Source organism: Xiphophorus couchianus, chromosome 20, assembly GCF_001444195.1.
Source record: "Xiphophorus couchianus chromosome 20, X_couchianus-1.0, whole genome shotgun sequence".
Lineage (NCBI taxonomy): Eukaryota > Metazoa > Chordata > Actinopteri > Cyprinodontiformes > Poeciliidae > Xiphophorus > Xiphophorus couchianus.
This window is the reverse complement of record NC_040247.1, coordinates 25,078,833-25,102,558: the sequence shown is the minus strand read 5'-3', so window position 1 is coordinate 25,102,558 and position 23,726 is coordinate 25,078,833. Positions and strand designations below refer to the sequence as shown.

At 39.4% G+C, this 23,726-nt stretch overlaps 1 protein-coding gene across 1 annotated transcript; it reads left to right on the top strand.

The window, feature by feature from the left end:
- Nucleotides 1–4,387: 4,387 nt before the first annotated feature.
- Nucleotides 4,388–22,943, top strand: LOC114136303 (dysbindin-like). The gene is made up of 7 exons (XM_028004220.1): nucleotides 4,388–4,599; nucleotides 4,707–4,753; nucleotides 16,482–16,533; nucleotides 16,718–16,809; nucleotides 20,885–21,037; nucleotides 21,126–21,269; nucleotides 22,444–22,943. The coding sequence occupies exons 2-7, from the start codon at nucleotides 4,711–4,713 to the stop codon at nucleotides 22,719–22,721; spliced, it is 762 nt and encodes a 253-aa protein (XP_027860021.1). The 5' UTR covers nucleotides 4,388–4,599; nucleotides 4,707–4,710; the 3' UTR covers nucleotides 22,722–22,943.
- The last annotated feature ends 783 nt before the right edge of the window (nucleotides 22,944–23,726 follow it).

Genomic DNA, 23,726 nt, shown 5'->3' with positions numbered 1-23,726 from the left:
TCAGACCGGGGTGGACACCAACATTCACGAAAAAAACAAGAAACACCGTTTTCGTTCGATTGAACTCTCTTGAATCTTCGTGGCGTAGACGCAACAGGCCGTTGGAAACATTTCTTTGAGATTTGTTTTACTCATAATCACAAGATAGCATCTCTTCACATTCCTGATTCAAATCTCCACTTTCACTACATAACAAAGGTGCTCTACTGGACGGAGGTCTGGTGAGGCTTTTGGAGTAGCGTGAACTCGCTGTCACGTTTAAGAAACCAGACGATCTGAGTAAGCTTTGTGACATGACTCATTATCTTGTCAGAAAATGAGCAAACTGTGGTCCGAAAGTGATGGAAACGGACAGTGACAATACTCAGCTAGACTACGGTGCTCAGTGGGTACAACAGACCAAATCGTGCCAAGAAGATACAGTCCATACTGTCACACAAGTTCATGATGTAAAGCACCTTGTTGCTGAAATGTGTTAGGAAATAAACTTGACTTGACTACACCACCTCCACCTGTCTGACATAATGGTATCAATACTTTCATGTTGCTACACCAAATTCTGACCAAACTATCAGAATATTGAACCTGAAAAAGCCAAACTCCTTTCATCTCCGTCCTGAAGCACGGTTTAAGGCACAGAGACTTCTTCATGCCTAAATGCATTGAGTTGGTGCAACATGATTGCGCTGCGTGTTACGAATAACCAAAAAATCTCTACCCAATGACTTTGGTGTGTGATGACATTGACCTGCCGATCGTTTCTCCTGCTGTAACTCACTTCCTGTTTTTCTCTCATTGGTGGAACTTCTGTGAATTAATATTGTTTCACGAGTGAATAAACGAGAAAGTCCTTCAGACGGCTTTTGTTGAAATCACTGAAAGGTTGACATCAAAGATTCCAACAAGCTACAGATAAAAAAAACCCTGAAAGAAAGCCCTTTCATGGTGGTGCAGGAAACTCGCTGTTTGTTTTATCTCGTAGAAGAAAGAGGACATGTCTTTTGCTCCGCCAGCCTCTGTCTCAGCTATTGATTTTGCAGGGCCTCAGCAGGTGAACCCCCAGTCATGAGAAAGCCCACGCACGATTTATTATGTGGTGAAGAGGATTTCTCACTTTGACTCACACTGTGCTTCCTCTGCCCACTCTCTCTTTCTGTGCCTCTTTTCTTCAATTCTCTGGTTCTTGTCTACTGACGAACACACACACGCACACACACGGTTGATGGAGGTTCATGGCAATGGTGAGAGCTTGCATTGCATGCCTTTGCCACGATTAGCATATTTAGGCTGAACCACAGCAACCGGTGACATTTATAACCAATGTGTTTTTATTGATAGAAATCGCCAGTCACTCCCACCACTTCCCAACTGCTGCACAACAGCTTGTACTTGCAGTTTCCCTTTGCAGCTTGGCACACAGACCAAAGTGAGAGTTTCACTCGCGATTCTTTATTTCCCCCATGCTGTGGTAAGCTGTGGGAGGGACAGGTTTGTTGTTCTCATACCAGACAAAAGGAGTTTGTTTTATTTATCAATAAATACATGGCTTCTTCTAGGGATTCAGAAGGAATATATTCATAACCATCATGTCGTGTATCTTCGTACTGATTCGTGTCGCTGCTCTCTCCTGCGTTGACTCACAATCGCTATTTGTTCCTCCACGTAACTGAAACAAGACAGCGTGACAGCTTCTCATTGATCTCAGTGCTGTGTTTTGGAATAAGAAAGAAAAAAAAAGAGATTTTCAAATATGAAGCTTTAAACTCCTGAGTGGAATTTAGTCTGGAAATAACATATTTTGTCCACTAGGTGGCGACAAGTGAGCAGTATGTTTTTATTTTCTTTCTTTTGTTTTTACGGTTTTTTTTTTTTTTTTACGTTTCTATCCGGGACCTAAAGTGCCACAATTTTTCACCAAGTTCTTTAAGTAAAATTGTATGTGAAAATTTGATTAATCTTGGAAATGAATGGACTGAATAAATAAACAAAACTATCATGATTATTGAAATAATGTATTTATCATAAGCTGAAACATTAATACAATTATTTACATTTGTACTGGATACATGATAAAAAAAAGAATATAACTCCCAAAATAATACAACTGTGAATTATTTAAGCAATTATTTAGTTAGTTCAGTTATTTCTCATTTTAATGTCTATCTTTTAACATGTGTTACCTAAAGATATAGAAAACCTTGGTCTCTTTGGCACTTTGTTCGACATTTCATTAAAATAACTTTAAATCGCAGAAGAAGCAGGAGGACAAATTTCAGCTGTTTTGAAACTGTAACTTTTTAAAACTTTGCCATTCATTGATACTGGAACAATTCTCCCTTACTAGTGTCAACATAATAACATGGTTTCACCTGGTTCTAAAATTATTTATAATATAACCACAGGTGTACAAAACCATATACCACAAACAAAACTGGTTGTTGCACCCGTACTGTACTTCTTCAGACAAAAGGGAAGCTTTATTATGAAGAAGCAAACATTCAAAATATTATGAAAGTCATGAAAGACGTTGCATTTGTAAAGAGCTCAACCTCTTAGGAGCCTAAAAATTGGGGCTTTCAACTCTAACACTGAGCTGCGATGTTTAAAATTACTCTTAAGAAGAGAAAGATATATAAATATAACAGCCGCATCCAAAACCCGATCAACATGTTGGGTGACCAGGCCTAGCAAGGCTAGACAAGGCCTCTTGACTCAGTTTATGTCGGCAGCCTAACTTTGAGAAATTCATATATAGTTTGCAGTGACGTGCGGTGAGGTTCATAGCTGGTGAGGCACTGACGTCATCAGAATCAGATTTGCAAATAGATGCATAGATTGACAGCAGTTTACAGGTTATGTTTCACTTCTGCATCCTTACACATACAAACTGTAGCTCACAAAACACACATTTCCTTAAAAAACAAAACAAAATAAATGTTATTACTGTCTTACCTTTACTTATAAAGGTTATTATCTCCTGCTTCGATTGAAAGTCCACTTGAGAAAACTTTTTTAGTGTTGTAATGTAGTCATCCATGTCGAAAGTCGGGATAAGCGAGAGGAAAAAAATCACTATCTCTATTATAATCTATCGCTGCACTTGACTTGCTTCCCGAATCGTTTAGCCTAGCTCGCTGTCACTTACTCGGCAGTTGAGGAGTGAACAAGACGAACGTCTGGGATCTTGAGCGCCCCCTGCCATGAGGCAAGAGAACTGCCTGCCTCACCTCGAACCTGTTCTCTGCCGTTTATAATCGCTCATTACACGAAACACGTTACACAAACACAGTTGGTGACAAAAAGCACTGTACATTATATACATAAGCTAAATTATTGGAAATAAGTTCACATATTAAATTTGTTTAAACCATTTTATTGACGCCGTACAGCAACATGCTCTCTCCGCTTAGCAGCCAGCGCAGAGCCAGGGGTTGCGCAATCCAAGGTGAGGCAGAGCTCGCTGCTGCCTCACCGGCATCGCTTCCAAGCATTTGAATGGGAAAATAAGAAAATTCAGCGATTTTGAACAAATAAAAATCGAAATTGGTGAAGCTACATGAAAAATAAATATTTTTTAGTACAAACCACCGGATGAATATAACAATTTAAATTACTTTATGATTATATATTTTCTTTCTTTCCATGATGGCAGGTGAGGCACTGCCTCACCTGCCTCCCCTGACCGCACGTCACTGATAGTTTGCATATGCCTGATAAAAAATACATGTCTGCAACTTTTCTTCAAATTGAGAAGTTCTCGTCCTGACAAAACTTGTGTAATTAACAGAGGTTTATTAGCTCACACAAATCTTTCCAGTTGTGCTGTGGGATTGAGATTAGGGCTTGGATTGTTGCACATTTGGAAACACCTTCTTCCTGGCAGAGTGGCCTCATGGTGCAAATTATGAAAAGACTCTCCTACCAGCATCTTTGTATTTTGTCTAATCACTAGATGAGATTAAATATTAATATTTGTATCAGAACTGATTGATTTCATAAATAAACTAGAGTATTTTATGACTTAACAGCAGATTTGAATGTATGATAAAAGAATCTAGACAAATATCTACCGAGACACAATAACAAAATTGTAAGTCATTTTCTTCTATTTCCTTCATAGTTAAAATATTTTCTAACATTTTTAACTTTCCCACTTTTTTTTTTTTTAAAAAAAGGGGAAACCAATAACGGTTATCAAATTGTGAAACTCAAGCGGATTCAATTTCAAAACACAAGCAAACAAGGAGAAGAAGAGGACAAAAAGACACAAATAGGGAGGTGAAGGAGAGGAAAGGAAAGGGGAGCAGAGAGACAAAAATAACAGAGGCATGTGTCTGTTCCTCCTTGGTATTTTCCACTCTGTTAAATAAATCCCTTCCTCCCTCCCTCCTCTCCCTGCTTTCCTTGCTCTCTTCCAGCTCCTCCTTCCTCCCAGTCATTGGTCAGCTGGTCGAATCAACAGAGCCACAAAGTTGTCCTCGCTCTCATCCAAGTGGCTCACGCTGCCCTCGGGGAGGAAGGAGAGAAGCAGGGAAGAAGGACCAGCGGGGAGGCGATCTATATCCGGATACTTTGGAGCGGCTGCAGAGAGCGGAGGAGGTGGGGGATGCGCGTCAGGATTTTGGTTCAACTCTGACTGCCTTGTAGCGTCTCCTCACCCTGTCGTCACGTCTGACTGATGGTTTTGTTTCCAGCAACTTTCCCAGCATCATGAGCTCCTCCTCGGCCAACCTTCAAAGCAAACGCCTACCTTGTAAGTTTCTTTTTTAAAACTTTGGTTTGATCAGATTCAAGGCGTTAGCCAAAATGTTCCGATTATAAGCAGGGGTGGAAATTAAACATTTTCTCCACCAGCCACAGTGGCTGGTAGAGAAAATTTTTTTACCGGCCACTCAGACATTTCACCAGCCACTGTATTTTTTTGTCTTTCGACTACAAACCCCACAAGTACAAGCAAATGATAGAAAACGTATGATTTATTCTTGACTCTCTGAAAACCAATTTACTGACAATAAGTTTACCATACAGATGTATATAGCCTATACAGAATAATTTGATATAAAGCATGGACACCTTAACAGGGTCATAGTGCAATAAGTTAATTTGAAGTAATCACTAACGGCAAACTTTAACTAAACAACCCTAACATTCTTGCAATCATATGTTGAACATTTCCAAATTATGGCAACAACTCTCCCTGATAGCATTTATTAAATATGTGTCTAGTCATTTTAAAAATATTTTTAAATTGTATCAATAGCTGTTTTCTAACTGTTTTCCCTTACTTATTACGTTTTCTATTGAAATGAACAATTATTACTAAAATATCTCAGAAGGTGTTCATTATTAATTCCACGGGCCACCATCATCATCATCATCATCATTCTTGTGTTACTTCAGAGTTTTTCTTACTACCTGGAGCTTAGTGCTAGCTTCCCCCTCACACACACCTGCCTTCCTGCCTGCATGAAACTTTTTCTTTATGAACATTTTCACTCCTTCTTACCGGGCAGCAGCAGCTAACCTGAACTCTTCCTCAATCTGTCCCTGGTCACGTCTCTCTCATCATCATGCTCCGACGATAAGATATTAAAGCCCCTGAATCGCTAATTTCCTCTCCTTGCCCGCTACTGAATCTCTTCCAACGGTCAAAGTTAGTGTGGTAATTAACATATCGGTTAGTCTGACACATTTCTCTGAATGGGCTTATGCGCTTTTCAGTTTTTGTAGCACGTTGTTCTGACGCGCCCCGTCTCGTATCCCCTCATTTCCTCGGACTCCTGTTAGCAGCGACCGTTAGCTGAAATGGCTCTATTTATAACCTCAGAGGGGAGGGGCGGGCCAAGGAGGACTGAGGGATTTCATTGGATAAGCCCAATGTCCGTCAATAAAATCAACCAATGGGCTGTCGCGGTCGATAAAAATTAGATTCAATATAATGTTTTTGTTATATTATGACAGTCTAGGGCCGCCAGACATGGACAGTAAATGTATCAGTCTGGACTACAGACGGTCAGTCCTCCCCTGGACAGAAGTTCAAACTGAATGCAGCTTTTTTTTTTCTGTTTAAATTGTCAATCCGCCACAGTGGCGGTGCGTTGCTTAAAATTTACACGCCACTTCATACTTTTACCCGCATTTGCCCGGTGGCGGGTGCTAATTTCCACCCCTGATTATAAGAAAATTGTCTGCATGTGTTTATTATATTGGGCTGCTCAGTGGCGCAGTTGGTAGCACTGTTGCCTTGCAGCAAGAAGGTCCTGGGTTCGATTCCCGGCCCGGGGTCTTTCTGCATGGAGTTTGCATGCGTGGGTTCTCTCCGGGTACTCCGGCTTCCTCCCACAGTCCAAAAACATGACTGTTAGGTTAATTGGTCTATCTAAAATTCTCCCTAGGTGTGAGTGTGTGTGTGAATGGTTGTTTGTCCTGTATGTCTTTGTGTTGCCCTGCGACAGACTGGCGACCTGTCCAGGGTGAACCCCGCCTCCCGCCCGGAACGTAGCTGGAGATGGGCACCTCCCGACCCCATTAGGGACAAGGGTGAACAGAAGATGGATGGATGTTTATTATTATTTTTTACCTTTGCCAATTGAAATAGACCACAAAAAGAGGCTGCTGGGTTAAGACAACCTGATTGATTATTTTGTTAAACTAGCAAATTCTTTTTTTAAATTATTGGAAATAAATAAAACAAGAAGCCCACGTTATGGCAGTTTCCCAGCATCATGAGCTCCTCCTCGGCCAACTTTCAAAGCAAACGCCTACCTTGTAAGTTTCTTTTTAAAACTTTGGTTTGATCAGATTCAAGGCGATAGCCAAAATGTTCCGATTATAAGCAGGGGTGGAAATTATGGCAGAGTTATGGCAAATATAGTCCACACCCTTCTGATTTAGTACGACACGGTGAATTCTACCAAATTCACAAACGTCACAAAACAGCAACGTATCAACAGTGAAAGACAAAGACTTTACTTTCTTTATTACTTTGACACATTTTTGACATTATGCGTGGGACAATAAGTAAAAGAGAGTAATTTTACGTACATTTTTAAATAATGCAACTAAAAACATTAATTTGTTGAAACACATTTATGAGAAACATTAAGTAGGAACACTACTTTGCATAGCTACAGTACAGACCAAAAGTTTGGACACACCTTTTAATTCAATGAGTTTCCTTTATTTTCATGACTATTGACATTGTAGATTCACACTGAAGGCATCAAAACTATGAATAACACATGTGGAAATATGCACTAAACAAAAAAGTGTAAAACAACTGAAAATACCCCTTATATTCTAGTTTCTTCAAAGTAGCAACTTTTTGCTGCGATTACTGCTTTGCACACACTCTGCATTTTCTTGATGGGCTTCAAGAGGTCGTCACCTGAAATGGTTTTCACTTCATAGGTCAACCTGCCCTGTCAGGTTAATGAGTGGGATTTCTTGCCTTATAAATAGTCATGAAAATAAAGAAAACCCGTTGAATTAGAAAGGTGTGTCCAAACTTTTGGTCTGTACTGTATATTGATTTTATTGTTTGACAATTGTTTTGTTTAATTAGGATTACTGAACACTTGGCGCTAAAAGCCTAATGTGATGTTCAGTGAACAAACTGGTTCTCTTGTGTAAAGTAATGAACATAATCCGCTTATCCATTTATATCATTCCATGGCATTATTTTACCGCCTTAGCATTTTTTCTGTCTTATCAAATTGTGAAAAATGGCCGCCTAGTAAGAATGATGAGCTGCTTGTTTGTGTCCATCCCAATAATGTAGGTCACACTTCTTGACCCCAATTTTTGGTTAAACGTATCCTAACAGAGTAAAGCCAGCATTAGACACATAACAGCTTCTGTCAACAAGGGAGTGATGGTGCTTCCTTCATATATTTACTTTGGAAATAGATCTTAAAGTAATTTACAATAGTATTGTTGTAAAGACTAAGCTCCCTTTGTGCTTCATGTTTTCATGGGAGCCGGTGTGAAGGCTCAGCCGGTGTTTTAATAACTGCCTTTGCGTTGACGTTCTCTGGTAAGACGGAACAAAGAACTTCAAGTGCCAAAAAATCTGAAAGGAATGTTGACTTATCACTCTAAGTCATATTCAGTACTACCAGATGAACAGGTCATACTCTGTCAGGAATGCACACACGCACGCACACGCCCGCACGCACACACACACACACACACACACACACTGACAGGTAAAGTTGGATTGGGATCAAAGCACAACTACAGACAAAGATCTCTCCTTCTTAATGGGATTGCGGTTGCAGATCTCGTCAGAATCGACTCGTCGCAGTCTGTTTTCAGAGACGAAGCGACCCAGATAGGGCCTGAAACTGCATTAGTCCCAAAGAGTCCAGAGATTTCACGAGACTGAAATGGATCAGGGTTCTGGCTCTGGAGAAGGCATCGCCCATCTGTTGTTGTGCCTGTTTTTTCCCGTGTATTCGGCTGTATGTCGTTTTGATTTCTGTGTGAATGAGCCGGAGAGATCCACTGTGCCGTGTTTGGAGGGAAGGAGCTTGATACTGCGTCGAGACGCGAGATGCTGCCTAATGAGCATAAAATAGAGGATGAAAACCTTTATCATAGCTTAGCATAACTCTCCCAGATCACATTGAGGTATTTGTTGCCGTGTTTTATGCTTTTTCTGTTTAGGAGATTAAGACTTGCGCAGTAGAAGTAAAAATAAATTATTGAACAAGCTACAGAGTCTTGCAAAAGTCATGTTACAGCCACTAACTTCGATGGATTTTATTGAAATGCTGGGTGATAATTGTAAAGTAGAAGGAATGTTTATGGTTTTCAAAAAATGTAAACATTTTCTCCTGCTTCTTCATAAAACATCTGCATTATTATTATTATTATTATTATTATTATTAATAATAATAATTAATTTTTAAAATTATTTTTTTAACCAATTAATTGATTTAATTTTGGGGCATCAGACTATACGGGGCTTGAATACAATGCATGCCACACGTTCCAGGTTTTTATGCTCAAATATCACATAAGACTACCATAAAATACATTAAAGGTTGTGATGTGAAACACTGCAAAAAAAAAAAAAAAAAAAAAATCAAGGGATATGAACAGTAACATGAGGCACTGTGAAGAAAAATGTGAAGCATATTTGCACTGCTCAGTGTTTAAGTGAAGGTCTACACAGTGCTGCTGAACTTACTATAAACAAAGCTATCAAAACTTAGGAAGCCACTGGGGCATATAAATCATTTTATGAAAATATAGCAGCTGCTGAAGGAGACATGACATTAGGTCTGCTGTCATTCATAATATATTTATTGCGGTTCCAATTAATCACGTATGTGGAAAACTCGCAAAATATTGCATTGAAAATGACAAATTTTTTCCATGATGCTCAAAAAATTGTGTGTGCCAAAAGGCGGGCCTCTTGTTCAGAATGTGAGCAAGAACACAAGAACTGTTTTGTTTGATTCTTCTGGAAAATTCTAATATATTTTCGAGAAATTGAAAGCAAGCTTTGAAATGAAGCTGCTTTACTTTTTCTAATCTAGCTGGATTCTCTGTGATACTTCTCTGAAGATGACAAGTGTTTTTGCTTCTTTAAATCTATCTGTCACAACCCCGGGCTACATCACTTAAACCACACCTGGAGTTTTGTTTTCAGGTTTCACAATGGGAAATATTTTATTTTTAAGAAAATAAATAATAGCTGGCTTCTTCTTGCCAGCAATGCCTAAGGATATATTTCCATGAATGATTGTTACAATAAAGATAACGTGGATCAATGCTTACATTACACCCTAATTGCTCTGCCGCAAGCAATGTCTTGTGATAATCGAGTGATTATTTAGTCACTGCATGTAATTCTGCTTAACAAGCACTAATTAATGATTTAATAAGTTTAACTGAGAAGTTTAAACATTGCTGTCCCATGGAAACAGATCAGCTGCACCCATTATTCTCCTCTAGGGTGTCCACAGTAAAAAGAAAGACAAGCAAAATATATATATAGGTAAAGATCCGAAGGATTAATCCAGGTCCATCCATGATGTTTGACCATAAAGTTTAAACTTGATCACAACATTATTTTCCACTCGGGGTCATGAAAAGTGTTGCACAAGGCCTTATCAGGACATACCCTAAATTATGACTTGGTTTAATATTTGGACTCTGATGATAAATAAGGCCTCTTTTTTTTATTTATATGTGTTTTTCTTGAATGGTAAATTGTGTGATTAAATATTTTTATGTCAAAAACTTACCTAAATTTAAACTAAATACTTTAATGCAGGTGAACTCAGACACCACTACTTAGAAACAGGGCCGGTCTGAGGGTAAGCAGGGCCCCGGGCAGGATGTGACTTGAGAAAGCATCAGTCTTGGCATTCATTGTTGCTAAGACAACAATGAATGCCATATGTTGACTACAGTATATGACAGTGACATGAGTTAGTTGGACGCATTTATTTATTTTTTGGGACTTGGAATTATTATTTTTTAATTATTTGAGAAGTAGATTCTGTGAATAAATTTGAGATGGGTTTGCTTCTCTGCTTCACAAAGTTTCAATTCAGACTACAGTAAAATCTATATTTGTTGGTTAAGAGTAAGCTGAAAATGTGACCCCACCTCAGGGACGACCTCCTCCTAACATCAGAAATAAAACTTTCATAGAAAACTTTCATACTTTTAAATTGTGAATTCCTTTAAACGTAATATAATTTGTAATTTGAGGTAAAAAAAAAAGAAAAAGGCTTGCATTTCCTTATGGTTTTTTTCTCCCCCAAAAATTGAGAAAAAATCTTTTAAATCAGATAGTACCAAAATAAACTGAATTCTTAAGAAACGTGACTATACACAGCAACAAAAGAGACCTGAAGCCAGGCTCACAGTGTGGGATTATCACAGTCTCTGTGGTTGTCCAGAGTGATCAGACGTGCTGACTGCTGATTCAGCACTTATATGACCAAACACTTGCTGCTGAAGTGTCAGAAAAAAAAACATGAGTCACAAAACTAACAAAAGCTGCAGTGGGAGGGAAGATGACGACCTCCCAGGAGTTCTGCACTTCAGTTCTTGTTAAGTATGAAGCGACCTGGCCAGAGAGCACTGTGTGAAAGACTGAACGTTCCTCTCAACTCATCACTTCCATCACCAAATCTTGTTCCTGACACAGTGACGTTAAGAGCCACCACAGCCAAACCTCAGGGCTGTGGTTTCACTGCCCTGCATTTTTTGGTTTGGTCACTGCGTTACCTCACTGCAGCTGCAACATCAAAGTTTTTCATCAAAATTTGACATTTTTCAAACGACCAGCTCTTCTCTACAAAAGCCACCGCCATTTTGTGAAAGAAAAAAAGCTGAAGTTATTACAACCCCTCTACAGATTTTTATTAACGATTTGTATTTCTTCCTCGAACATTTTTACCGCAATCCATTCATGAAACTATTTCATGTTAAATAGTTTCTTGACAGTTCTTGCTGTAATATTTGAAATTTCAACTATGTCAGCTCAATCTTTCTGAGACAAAGACACAGTTTGCTCATCTGTTTATTAATCACTGTTACACAAGTGTTTTTTTTCTTTTTGGCTGTTTTAGTAAATTCCAGTAAGTGGTGTTTTTCAATAACAATGTGAAACCTTCCAACTCCAATCTAAATGAAAATGAAAAAATGTCTGAGTCATTGTGATTGGTTAAACAGAACATTCCTCTCGTTCTCCTGGGTTGTGTTAAAATAACTTTGAGCTGCTCCAAAAGTACTAGGAAACGAAACAGCAGACACCAGAATATGCAACCCAGGAAAACATGATGGTGTGGGAATTAAAAAAAAAAGTTAAAGTCTTTTATACGTACATTGGTATGAAAACATTCTTGCTCCTTTACATATATCTTCTGCTCCTGCTTTTTTAAAAAAAAAAATCAAACTTAAATGTGTCTGATCATAAGGCATATTTTGATGTCAGATAAAGATGGTAAAACTAAGACCTGAATAAATTTTGAAATAATTATTTTCATGAATGGATAAAGGTACTTAAATCAACCAGGCTCAATTTTCTTTGCGCTATTTTTGCTACCATTAAAAGTTTGTGATAACTTTAACACCACTGGTTTTTGTAAACTAGCTTTAATTAAACCTCACTGGAAGGCAGCTTTATGAGATCTCTTAGCAGTCTTAATTATTTCAGCAACGCTGCATATAAAATATTTGTTCTGCAGTTCTTGCAGTAATCAGGTCTGGGTTGCAGCTTGTGAAATAGCAACTAGTTTTTCACAAAAGTGTTTTTTCTTTTTTACTGGTTTGGAATAAAACCAGGCCTGTCACGATAACAAATTTTGCTGGGCGATACATTGTCCCAGAAGTTATTATGATAAACGATAATATTGTTGTTTTGAGACCATTTTCAAGTAATATAATGGAAAATGGCATAATATTGCAAAAAATAATATTCTCAGAGATCAGTAAACTTTAAATTCCAATGAGCATTTAATAATGGAACTGGAAGACATTTTAAATGTCCAAAATAAACAACAGAAACAACAAATATTGTCCATCAAAAAAGGGACTAGTTGAGACCAATAAACCAGAGATACTGAAGGTTTTTAAGAGAACAATTATAAATCATACAAATGGAAATAATTAAGCTCTTTTTAATATATCATGCAATTAATTGATTTATTGCTTATTGCAACAGGGCTAGACAACTGAATGATTCTGTTTCCAAAACGTATTAAAGTTAGAGAACTTCCTACTGGCTCTTTCCCACAGACCAACCATGAACTTTGTTTTAAACAAGTGGCAATTGGAGCCAAATGCAGTCACTCTGCTGTTCAGCAGTAACCATTCTGCCTAAGAGGATTTACCAAGAAGAGGCCTCCCGCTGATGATGTCAGCGCTGATGGACGGTGCTGGACACAGCTTTGTCCCGGCAAACATAGCCTGAGCTAATATGACGGTGGAAAGACCCCCCCAAATATAACCAAGCATGAGCAGGGGTCGTTAATAATTCACAAACTTTGCAACCCGATTCTTGTAAAGCGGGAGCTTTTTTAGTGTTCCGGCCAAAAAATTGAGAATGAAAGTCTGACTGCTCCACTTTATTTTAAAGGAGAGAGGAAAGGAGCAGTGCAGAGGGATTTTGGTCTCAAACTGCTTTGAGGCCTGCGTCCGTATCCTGACTTCTTGCAGTAGGACAAAGGTCAAAGAGTGATGCAATTTTTTCATCTTTGGACAGGACGCCCAGGGCATTCAAGGCCAGGTTCCACCTCAGGTAGATCCCCATGTTTCAAAATCTGGAGTGTGGACCGGCTAAGAGGTCACAGAAAAGATAATTCACTCCTCCGTATATGGTCTCTAAAAATGTAAGAGACTGAAAAATAACAGAGAGCTGTAAAAAGCTTTGGACTATATCAGGGGTTTTCAAAGTGCTAAAAGTATGAACTACCCTCTGTTTGGCCACAGTTCATTTAGGGTTTTGGAAAAAGACTTTCCCAGTGCTTTGCAGACAACTATATAGCAGTGGAGCATGTTCACATCCAACCCATGAAAACCCCCCACTTTAAATAATTGTGGTCATACTTTTATCTTTTTTATTCTTATTTTGCCTCCTTACTGACTGTAGCGCTAGTAACTAAAAATCAGTCCATTTTATCTCTGACATAGGCTGGGTGACGTTGGCTAAATGTTACTTTTTCTGCATGCCCCACACTTTGAAAAGCCCTGGACTGTATCAGTAATTTGCTACAACACCATGTTACAATAAAATCAATGAAAGTCAAGCCTTTGATTTTGGTAAATGTGGGGGAAAAAAAACAATCTTCTGTGAAAATACTGGAGCAAAAAGTAGCATCTTTGGGTCATCAAGTTCTAAAACCCTTTTCTATCCTACCCTACCACCAGAAATGTAAACATCCAGAGTTTCCTAAACACTGTGGGACCGTAACTGGACCCATGTGCTTTTGGTCAGAGGAGATTCAGAGTGATCACCTCATACCCAAAGTTAAATATGGCTCCATTTTTGTTCACATTTTACAAAGTAGAAAGTTGCACTGGTCTTCTTCAGATGTTATAGTGTCGCATCCTTCAGTGGTACTAGGTGCAGCGCCACCACAGGTGAAGAGGAGAACAGATTTTTCAAAGGGTTTGGATCGTTTGGCACAGTGCAGTGTGAAAGCGAACCAGACTAGCTGAAAATGTAGCAAGTGTTGCAATTTTTGTCCCCAAACGAACCCAGTTTACTAGACTAACAGGTGAAAACACCCATATTGACAACACATGTACCAATACTGGTACCATCACAAGCGCTCATATTAACTTTATTGTAACAATCCAAATTTTAAGACAGGAACTGGGTGTACCAAAAACTATAACAGAAGTCCAAATATTTTGTTTTGAATTGGCCTTTTATATAGGCATCATTCAAGTCAAGATGACTTCAAGTCAAGTGGATGACTTGATCCACTTGGGTAGGAAAACCACTTCCCAGCTCAGACAGAACCAAAGTTGGAGTGTGGCAAGCTACTCTGTAATTAAAGTGGAGAAGAAAGCAGTGATTCCCAGAAGTTTTAATTCTCCGCCGATATTTTTCTGTTGTTCCAAAACGACGGGAAAATGTTTCCACAGAAGTGTTTGCTTCTGGCCTTGACCTTCCCTCTCTTTGTCACAGGGGAGCTTCATGTGAGCTCACATTTTCCTCCAGCTCACTGATGGGCCTAATGGGAGCCTGTGGGCGACACCGAGCCCTCCTATCTCTTCATTTAGCTCAGGGATCAATGCTTTGCTGCGGCAGCTGACGGTTCTAACCTGGTATCTCAGCGGGCGGCTCCTCACAGAAAAAAAGAAAGAGAAAACAAGGGGGACGAGAAACATGCGGCATCCACACATTAAACAGACACAAAGAGTGACCTGATTTTTCTTTTTCATTTAAGTACGTGTACTTGAAGCTGTGCCGTTAGGAGATGACGAGATTTAGTTGAGCTCTAAATGATCAAAAAGGGATGATGGGTTTTACTTCTCAGATGCTGTGCTGAGCCCTTTCATGTGGTCAGCCTCATCATGACACAGTTTTTGTGAAAATGTGACAACAGTATAATTCAGGCTCTTCATGCTAATCCCAACAAGGGCGCACTCACGCTGCCTCTCGAAAGTATTCACACCCATTTACTTCAAACGTCTCGTTAGAACAAGCTTATGTATTTTACTTTGATTTTTTTTTTTTTGCCATAGACTTAATAAATAGTAGTAAGTGTAGCTAAGTACGGAAAAGTGTAGACTGTTTCTGATTGCAATTAAAATTCAACATCACCAATTAATTCAGAGGTCACAAAACAAGTAAAGAGTGGACCTGTGTCTACTCTAATCCCAGGGTTAATGAAATCGTTGATGCATTTCCATTAAAAACCTGCGCAAAACTTTGTCAATATTCCACTGATGATGATGAAAAAACAAAATGTTGTAATTACGGTTTTTCCATTTAATAAAAAATGCAATTAAAATCACATGTGAATAAATTTGTTCACAGGATAAGTCATTAAAAAACACACCTCTCCGTCATTTTCATACCACTTCCTGTCGTCTTCTTCATTTTTCCAGCAGTAGTAGCATCCAATTGTTGGATCACATGACTCGTGTGACGTGAAAAAATTATTTCAATTGCATTACAGTAATTTCGATGCAGCCGAAAAACCACCTAGTCCCGATGCAAAAGCGTATTATTGTATAAGACAGGGAAGAGATGATGGCACGATGGAGCGAATTAAGTACAGGGTAACCTTTGAAGGAAACCTGTTAGAAGCTGCACAACACTAGAAAGTGAGATGGAAGTTTGCCTTCCAGCAGAGCTGTTATGAAATAAACCAGATCAAAGCATTATTCATGTGTTGGTCCAGTCAAAGTTCAGACCTGAATCCAACTGAGTATCTGTTTGAAAACTGCAGCTCAGACTGGTCTTGAGCCAATTTGCAAAGAAGAAAAATCTCAATCTACAGACGTCACCAAAAACATACAGATGTAACTACAGCGAGTCGCGGTTCTGACGAGCTTGGACTCAAGGGGGGATCGACTTCAAAAGCGCTCCACACTTTACAGATACTTTTGGCAAAAAGAATAAAATAAAATCAATTACATAAAACTGACAAAAAAAACAAACACACATTATGTGTTAAAGGTAATGGGGAAAAGTTCAAGGGACATGAAGACTTTTGCTAGGTTCTCTACGTTTATCAGGTCACTCTGCCTGGAATTTTAGTGATTTTTTTTTTTTTAAAATCTGTCCAAATTGCCCACTCTAGGAACTTGCATTATCTTTAAGGAGAGCAGTCAGTCCCATTCAGCTACATCTCTGCCTTTGTGTTTGCCTTGAAAGGGCCCTTAATTTGCCTGCTGCCTGAGCTAAAGATCTGGGTTTGTCTTTATGTGGGGAGACGGGGTGGCATGCAAACACATCCGGCCTCCTCCGTCTGCAGCAAACACTTTTCTGTCTGTTCCAGTCATTCTGTGTGTCCAGCTGGTCTTATGGACCTCTGCTTCTCAAGTCCCAGGGTGAGAGAGAGGAAGGAAAGACGAGGGGGAGAAAAACAGAGCCAGAAAAGACTGAGTGAATGAAATCTTTCACATTCTTCCTTCCTTCCACCATGATACTAATGACTTCGTTGTTGTGTGGAACTGATGTACAATAGACATGTAATCTCATCACCTTTTTTTTTTTCTTTTTTTTTTACTGAAGATTTGCCCACTTGAATTCCTGGGCTACTCAGGGGTCACCAGGGTCGCCAGTGGCCAAAAAAACGAACTCTTGGATGAGGAAGCAAAATCAATGTGAGGATATACATCTGTAACTAACCTTTAGCTGCCCAGGGGCATTAGGCTTTCAGTGGAAACAATCAATGGCGTGATCAATCAGTGTTTAACTGGGTGGGAAAACACTCCAGGATAAGCAGCAGCTATATTTAAACCTGCAGCCTTAAAGAGAATCAATTTAATCCAGCTCAGGTTAGCTGCTTTCCAAAACAAAACCCTGTGTTTTCTCTCCGGCACGCTGCTCTCAGCTGGACGCAGCAAGCATTTAGAGTCACATGTCAAGCAGGCCGCTTCTTATTGTGTCAGACATATCGCTTTGTCAACGCTGCACCCCTCACCTCCCGTTACAGCTCTGAGGAAAACTGTGTTTGTGATTGTGTAACAATTATAAATGTCCCTCTAGAATACTTAAAGGGGCGGTGTTATGCATTTTACAGCACAACAAAGTAGGTATGTTAACTTCACTCGTTGTATATATCAGATATTAAAAAGAAATTAAGAAAATGTCTCTTTATGAAGCTCCTGCTCTTTCTGACGCTGGCAAATCATCACAGATTACAAATTTGACTACGTATACACATTAAAATATGTATCATTGATGAGCTATTTTAAGTTTTATTTAAAAAACAAAAATCAATATTAAGATTCTCAAAAACCTTCCCAAAAGATATTTTTAATCTGCCCAGAGTTAAGCTTCCTAAAATAAAGGAGAGTTATGTTTTCTCAGCATAAATATCAGGGTAAATATTTATTAAAATAATTTTAAAAGATTCAACATGTAAAATGAACATCTTAACTTTAACCTTTAGAGGAAAGAACTTAAGTCTAATACCAACCACTAACCAAAAAAAAAAGTCTACACACTACTGATTAATTAAAAGCAAAATAAAACATGACCATCTTAGTCCACACCTGTTAATGTCAGAGTAATAAGAGTAAATTTGTACATATTATAGTCAAATGAGCGCTCCAGCTGTAGTAGTTTGAGTTGCACTGTTTCCTACTTTACCATGTATGCTGGTGTATTGAAAAGCTTGTTGCATGGGTCTAAACGTGGACAAATTAAGGGCATTTTGAGGAACATCTTTGACGTATGCTGTACTCACACACTGCTGTTCTGAATGGTGCATGTTTTTTGGGACCGAGGGTGTGTAATTCACAGTGTTCTGCTCGGTATCCATTAGGTGTCTTGGTATCCATATTTGGGTTGTCTTAACTCAAAATTAGGCCAATCCTAATTTTGCAAGTCAACCCATCAAAACACCGGGTTCCATTTGAACTAAAAGAAGCTGGTCTAATTCCACCTCCGTCTTCATGCAGACAATTACAACCTGCTTCTTTCAACATTTATTAATGTGTATAAAATCTGACGCCACCGAGTAGGGCTGAGGGTATCAATCTAAATATCGACACCAAGGTGAGTATTGGTATCGGGTCGACACTAGCGTGATAAGATTGATACTTTTGTTTCCTCTTACATATGTCCAGTAAATCCCTCAAATTTCCTCATAGAGTTCATACCAAGAGCGAACGTTTACATTTGGAAAGAAGAATTAAATACCTCCATAATGTTCACACTCAAAATGTCTGCTTTCTTTCAAATACAATTGGTTTAATTCCCCATGTAGCATCCCACTGCTCTGTCCGCTAGTAACTGGGACAAGAACTTAAACTCACTGGTGGGGTGGCTATTTGGGTTCGTTAAGTTCTGGTAGACACCATAAGCACAGTTTTATCATTATCTATTCAGGCAGCTGAAAAAATATATTAGTGTTACTTCAAAATACACATTTATGTAAAGATATATGTCTGAACTATAGACATATATCTATAGTTATAGATATGGCCATATCGACCATATCAATAGTCGATATTCAGCCATATCGACTATTGAGGGGGAAAAGGTATTTTTATTTTGGCAGATTAGTTACACACTCAGTTATAGTAAGTGCATAGTAGACGATAATAAGGAAATTCAGTTATTTCTATACTGCTAAATTATTTTCTATTGTAGTTAGTAAACACTTTTCATAACACTTATAATCAACTAACTGAAGTCAAATCACCAAATTATTCATAAATTATTGTTTTTAAGTATTGGTATCAGTATCGGCGATACTAGCCCTGTCTTTACTTCCTATCATATCGATACAAAAATTCCCAGTGTCGCACATCCTGACTACGCAGTGAGCAGGAATGAATATTTCCTTATTATGGATGTAAATAAGCAGAAAGCAGGTTCAGCTGATTGTTGTTTCCGATGACCCTGGGGTTTTTAAAATGTCCTCCTCAGTCTTCCTTGTGAAGCTCTCTGTTTCTCTCCGTCAACAAGCTGTCAGCTCAGACAGGAGCTGCGGCGACAGGCTCCTGTCATGTCGCCGTCGCAGATGTGCGCCTGGCCGTGACTCATGGGGAGCACTGTGCTGATGCAGCACGCCAGACAGGCCAACCTGTTGCTCTTTTAGATCAGCTTTGCTGCCTTAGCACTTCCAAAGAGGGATTCTTTTTTTCTTTTTCTTTTGCAGCACTTTTTGTGCTACTTTGACTTAATAAAGTAGCACAGAAAACCTGCCATCACAGGAGCGTCCTCATATTGACACAAGCAATGACTCATCCGGTCTAAATTGCACTCGCCGGTGCATTTTTAGGTCGCTAAGCCCTACGCTGACTAGATAAGCTTGACTTTCCTCCCAGTTTAGACATGAATCAGACGGCTGATCCAATTACTTCAATCCCTGTTTGCGGGCTGGAATCGCTGCTCGGATCTCAGACACTCATCTGATGATAGCAGCTGCCAGTAAATCCACTGATTCATACATCTCAGTTCAACTATCTACCTGTCTTTATTTCAATATACGATTAGTAATCTAAAAAGAGAGAACCTCGGTTCTCTTCAGCCTGGTCTCCACTTAAACTCCGGTTCGGGTGACAGTGATGCTGATGAGGAGGAAAATGGGATCACCTGGTTTCCTCAAACAGGATTAACTTAGCGAGAGGACTCACAGTTCGCCCTGTGAATCTTAAGAGCAAGACTGAAAAAGTGTGGGCGAGCAGAGTGCGGCTGTCTTTAATTTCCGTTCATGCGCTCAGTAAAGCTTTTCATACAAATGATGAATACAGGGGACTTAAAAACTCCATATCTCCATATATGTATGCTTACAGAGTAGCGGAAAAAATAAAACTGCTAACATGCGCATCACGTTATGCCTGGCGTTGTCAAATTTACTGCTTACTTTCTACAGAAACAGAAGAAGGAATATAAATCTCGTTCTAGGCTACAGCTCAATGTCGCCCTCTTCTGGCTTGCTGGGCTGCTGAGCGCTTTAAAATGAGTTTTCAGCAATGCACTGGTCAGGAGTCAAGACACAAGGATGTACAGAACAAGCAGAGAGGTCTGTTGACAGTGAGTCATTAGAAGACAAGCAGGAACCTCTCATGAACTTTATACACACTAGTAGCAGGCTACATTTAGTCATCTTAAAATAATGGGCTAAAATGATTTTGGAAAAGAAAAAAGAATCACAACCTCTTTACTGCCTAAAGATAACTTAGGCAACAAAAAAAAAAACACTTAAATTACTTATTTTAGGAAGGTGACGATTTTCTGATGCCCATGCAATCTGTTCATATAACAAAGTATTTAGACAAGCGACAAACACCGCCCCGATGTCAAAACAGCTCTGGAAAATGCAAATGTTTTGTGTTGCCAAAAATAGAATAAAAGTCTCAATAATCTGAAAGTGTTTTTAAGAGTCTTTGTTGAAGAAGAATAATCCAGTTCGAATTTGACAGAAGTGATTCCAGATTGTTTGTCCTTGAGCCGTGTGCCAACTTGAGCGTCGTTAGTTATTTTCTGACTCACACGCGGGCAACCAATCGTCAATTACCAAGAGATGACAGTACAGTACCAGATAACAGATTGGTACGGTGTAATTTGCATAAACATGTTTTGTTTTTGTTTCCGTGCCGCTCCCTAATGGACTGCTGCCCTGGGCAGTGAGTCACATCACTCCTGTTGACATTAAACCTGTAAATAGGAAATGTGCTGCAGCAACGTCTGACTTCCTGTCCTGCTGCATCCTGCGATTCCCAGCAGAGACGGAGCATGCCCAGAGGCCTCCAGACATGGAGTCAGCGCAGCAGCTCAAGCTTAGGGAGCGACAGCGCTTCTTCGAGGAGGTCTTCCAGCACGAAGTGGACGTCTACCTGTCCTCGGCACACCTGTGCATCAGAGACTACAGGAGACGTAAGCTGGACGTTCGGTAGAGGGCTTTCTGCGTCCACAAATAAAAATGTTCTAATTGTTTTTGGTTATTTTTCTTTGGATTTTACAGCGCCCATTGGCAGCATCTCCTCCATGGAGGTGAACGTGGATCTCCTGGACCAGATGGAGCTCATCGACCTCTCTGACCCAGACCCGGTGGATGTGTTCTTCAGCTCCGTGGGGGAGGAGGGGCTGCTGTCCTCGCCGCTGCCGGGTATTAAAACTATTGAAACTGGATCGTAATGCACTCTAAAAAAATTATACCCTAATTAAATTTAGTAACATGCAATAACATTTTTACAAGTAAAAATATTTAGTTTATTTGAATGCCCTCAAACTGGTTGGAACAAAACATTTGTAGTAAGTAAATGTAAGTTATGTTTTTAATTACATCTTAACCATTTAAGTTATCTTAAATTGTTAATCTACTCATCAATTGAGTAGATTAACTAAAGGTATTATGTGAACCAGATTGAAAAGCTGAGCTGAAAGTATCAAAGGGCATAATTAAATAAAATTCAAAACATTTATAGGCTTTAACTTCAAAGTTACCAATGACCTACTGAAAAATGTGTTTAACAACTGATTTTTATTACTCAATTTACTACATTTGACAGTATTAAGTGATCAATATGTCAGCAAATATAACAAAAATTTACGCTGTCCCTATAGAAAATTACATGTATTTCTAGCATCTCTATTAAAGTACTTAAGCAAAAATATTTGTTGGGTCAGTGTATTATTTTGAGCTGGACTTAAGCAACATTAGAAGACATTCTCCTCCTCAATCGTTGCTATCTGTTATTTGTATTTAAATGGACATTTGCCACAATGAGCACTTTAAATAAAATATTTTTATCTCAGAATTCAGACTTTTTTTTCCCTCAGAAGATTGAAGCCAGAACTCCGACAAAAATGTCCGGATTCTGAGATCAGCCAGAATTTTGCGAAATTGTCAAAATTCTGAGAATGAAGTCAGAATTCTTACTTTTAAATGTCTTCAGGACTCTTCCATATAGGAGGCATGCAACACATTTCCACCTCACTAATGGTGCAAAGCAGGACATTACAACGTGCCACTAAGCACCCTGGGAAATTGTTTCCACTCCCGCCTTTTTCATGTTTCAGTTTTTAAGTGCAAACCTAAAATCCCTACTTTACTCAACAGATGGGACAAAATTAATAAAAAATTTGACATGACTTACTGCAGTAAGTTCAAAATATAGTTTTTTGACTAAGTCAGTAGACAACTAAATGTTGCTCAAATGTTTTATAATATGCCCATATAGCCGTATTTTTTTAGTTTTAGAGTGTGGCTCATACAAAACAAAAAATAAAAGCGACTTTGAACCACGAGTAACATTGTGCTTTCTACCTCCAAACATTAGCAGGCCACAGCAGCGACGAGGCGGCCGTCAGGAACGGGCTGTTCCGCCACGTCCTGGAGCGTCTGGACGGCAAGTCCCGCATGTCCTCCACGTCTTCGGACTGCTCCTCGGACAGCCAGGCCGCCAACGTCAACGGAGGAGACACCCCTCTGGTCGGGTCGGACAACGAGGAGACGCCGAGCGGCGCAGCGGCGGAGAGAGGCGTGTCGCCGGGGGAAGGAGAGCAGAGAGCTCGGCGTGTGCGCTCCTACTGCGAAGAAACCTCCCGTACGAAATAACGCGGAGGCTTTAACAGAGGACGTTGTTTGAGAAAAGACTTTTTAATTGACCCCCCGTAGGTTTCCATGGTAACCCGATGTGTACTTTCTGTAGCGCGGGCCTGAGAATGTGTTGAGTGTAAATATGCCGATTCTGGTTAGACTGGTCTTCCTTCTTGTCATTTCAGTGTGAAAAAAAATAATGGTTTTTGTACAGTATTAATAAAACTCTAAAACAAGAGACGACAGAAATTCTATCGATTTTTTATTTTTATTTTATTCCATTTAGAAAGCAAAGCACTGAGACGCCGCAAAGCAAACAAGGACTTGCTTAAGTTGGCATTTTACAACTTGTGTGTTGTACTGAAAACAAAGGAAGGCGGTAATGGAGCCGGTTCTGGTTTTGTAGGACTCTGTGAATGATTAATGTGAGAATGTGCTCAGCCTCAGACCGCAATTAAAAAGTATGAGCTTCAGGCAAAACTCACAAGCGCTACAGTCAGACTTCAAAAAGGCTTTTTCCACAAAAGAGCTTTCTGCAGGCCATCATGTCAGCATGTATCCACACTGACAAAAAAGAGATAACATAGGCTTAAGAGTAATTTGAAGCACTGAAAATGTGTTCATTTACATTATAAAAGGGCAGTATTATGTAAAACCAACTTCTTTTTTAGCTTTACATCATATTGTGTTATTAATTTATACAAAAAAACATATCTGGAGTGTTGCCTTGATTTTTTTCATGCATGTTTGAGAAATCCTTTAATCTCCCGTAGCAACCATTCAGCTAAAATGCCTGGGTGGATCTAGCTCCGCCTTCGAGGGACGAAGCTCCTCCTCGGAGCTGCAGTTCCCAGCCCTCCCCTGCAACTCCTCCACTCAGCTCCTTCAGACTAGTCAGCAGCAATTAGCAAACGCCTGGTGGAGCTGCATATCAGCTGAGCTCATTATACAAGCTACTTCTCAGTGCGTGGTAAAGACGTTGTCAAAAAGGTTAATAGAGGAGACATGTTCTGATGACTTTCT